General features: G+C 51.2%; 1 protein-coding gene across 1 annotated transcript; it reads left to right on the top strand.

Annotated features, from left to right (window-relative positions):
- Positions 1–1123: 1123 nt before the first annotated feature.
- LOC138682981 (olfactory receptor 14C36-like) lies at positions 1124–2113 on the top strand. Its single transcript, XM_069774504.1, has one exon. It carries the CDS (start codon positions 1190–1192, stop codon positions 2111–2113), a length of 924 nt encoding a protein of 307 aa, XP_069630605.1. The 5' UTR covers positions 1124–1189.
- The last annotated feature ends 250 nt before the right edge of the window (positions 2114–2363 follow it).

Below are 2363 nucleotides of genomic sequence, written 5' to 3'. Positions count from 1 at the left end.
GCTGCCTCTTCCTTTGCCTCTCTGAGCCAGTCAATCACTGCACTTTTTCTTGATTCTCCACTAGTCTGTCATTGCTATTGTTATCTTGTTCTGGCTGTCTGTTTCTCTGGGGTGGGAGTTTCAGCTGCAGGGTCACACACTGATCTTGTGGGTCCTCCCATGCAGCTGTGACCATGGGAACAAGGTTACAGGTGTCCAAGCTCTCCTCCAAGCTGTGGGGCTGTGGGCAATGCAGCCTGTGTCATTCCCTAGGAAATGAGCTGACTCTCCCTTCCTGAGATACCATCATCAGGTCACTTGGCTATTTTCTTGGGTGTCCTTCCAAGCTGTGAACTGCCCTCCAGGATGCAGGTCTGTCCCATAGTGTCTTGGTGTTTCTGAATGCCCCATGGAGAACCACAGAGACAGCAAGATTGAGGAAATGCTGCTGGGTTTGTGAAATGAACCATGTGTGTCCTTGGCAAGAATTTGGGTGCAGAGACCTTGAGAAAGGGGGAGTCACTTGGTGCTGGGCAGTGGGTGACTCTGCTCTCAATAGTGCCTGGAGTATTTTCAGGTTAACACGGGTGTGAGTACACTCCATCTCAGAAAGGTGAGAGCCTAGGGTAGCTGGCAACAAGACAGAGTGACAGATCAGCTCCCCTCCCTCTGCACTAAGCCACAGGCAATCCTCTTGCCTCACAGGACACACTTTGTTTTCTCCGAGTGATGCAGAAACGATGAGGGTTTCTGAAATGCAAGAAAATTACCAGGTGAGATAGCGGAGAGCTCTAACCCCTCCAACCTCTCTCTCAAACACTCTTTTGATTGTGGTTTCTTAGCCCTGGGAGTGCAGATGCTGACAAGCACTTTTACATCAGGAATAGTTTCATGTGACCAATTCAAACACCAGGACTGACACCACACCCCCCCCACCCCCCCCCAAAAGACATGATTCCCAGAAACCCACTGCTGCAGAGCAGGGCTGACTCCTTGGCAGCCAATGGGCAGAGGTCCTGCTCCTCACGACATACGCAGCCAGCACCAACCAGAGCTCCATCCACAGACCTGAACAGAGATCTCATTGAAATGGAAAAAAAGCGGTGAACATATATTTTGACAAATGGCTTTGATTTTGGTCAGAGAATAATGCCCTAACTTGTCACTGCCCTTGCCTCCCTGTTCAGTGCTCCACACCCAGAGGCAGCAGATGTCCAACAGCAGCTCCATCACCAACTTCCTCCTCCTGGCATTTGCAGACAGGCGGGAACTGCAGCTCTTGCACTTCTGGCTCTTCCTGGCCATCTACCTGGCTGCCCTCCTGGGCAATGGCCTCATCATCACTGCCATAGCCTGTGACCACCGCCTCCACACACCCATGTACTTCTTCCTCCTCAACCTCTCCCTCCTTGACCTGGGCACCATCTCCACCACTGTCCCCAAAGCCATGGCCAACTCCCTGTGGGACACCAGGGCCATCTCCTATGCAGGATGTGCTGCACAGGTCTTTCTGTTTGTCTTTTTGATCTCAGCAGAGTATTTTCTTCTCACTGTCATGGCCTATGACCGCTACATTGCCATCTGCAAACCCCTGCACTACGGGACCGTCCTGGGCAGTAGAGCTTGTGTCCACATGGCAGCAGCTGCCTGGGGCACTGTTTTCCTCTATGCTGTGCTGCACACTGCCAATACATTTTCACTACCCCTCTGCCGAGGCAATGCTGTGGACCAGTTCTTCTGCGAAATCCCCCAGATCCTCAAGCTCGCCTGCTCAGATGCCTACCTCAGGGAAGTTGGGGTACTTGTATTTGCTGTCTGTTTAGCTGTTGGATGTTTTGTTTTCATTGTGCTGTCCTATGTGCAGATCTTCAGGGCTGTGCTGAGGATCCCCTCTGAGCAGGGAAGGCACAAAGCCTTTTCCACCAGCGTCCCTCACCTCGTCGTGGTCTCCTTGTTTGTAAGCACTGCCACGTTTGCCTACCTGAAGCCCCCCTCCATCTCTTCCCCATCCCTGGACCTGCTGGTGGCAGTTCTGTACTCGGTGGTGCCTCCAGCCTTGAACCCCCTCATCTACGGCATGAGAAACCATGAGATCAAGGATGCCCTGAGAAAACTAATCACTGGATACTGTTGAGAAGAAATGAACTGCCTGTTGTCTTTTGCGTAGGACTCATATCTCATTACAAGCCCAGCCTGTCTTCTGGTGGGTTTTTTACGGTGATTTTTGCTTTTGAGTGTGGTTTTTGATTGCTCTTTTTGCTTTGTTTTTCTTATCTGAATACTTTCCACAATGAAATGTCTTTATTCCTCTGGTTTCTAATTCACACCCTATCCAGATTTTGTGTGCCCCGCAGGCTGTGGAAATGAGGAGGCGTACCCTCTGT

The sequence above is a fragment of the Haliaeetus albicilla genome, chromosome 30 (assembly GCF_947461875.1).
Source record: "Haliaeetus albicilla chromosome 30, bHalAlb1.1, whole genome shotgun sequence".
Lineage (NCBI taxonomy): Eukaryota > Metazoa > Chordata > Aves > Accipitriformes > Accipitridae > Haliaeetus > Haliaeetus albicilla.
This window is presented reverse-complemented; position numbering and strand designations above follow the sequence as displayed.

Coding starts and splice junctions, on each gene's coding strand:
- LOC138682981 (XM_069774504.1), top strand. CDS start 1,190: ATGTCCAACAGCAGCTCCATCACCAACTTCCTCCTCCTGGCATTTGCA.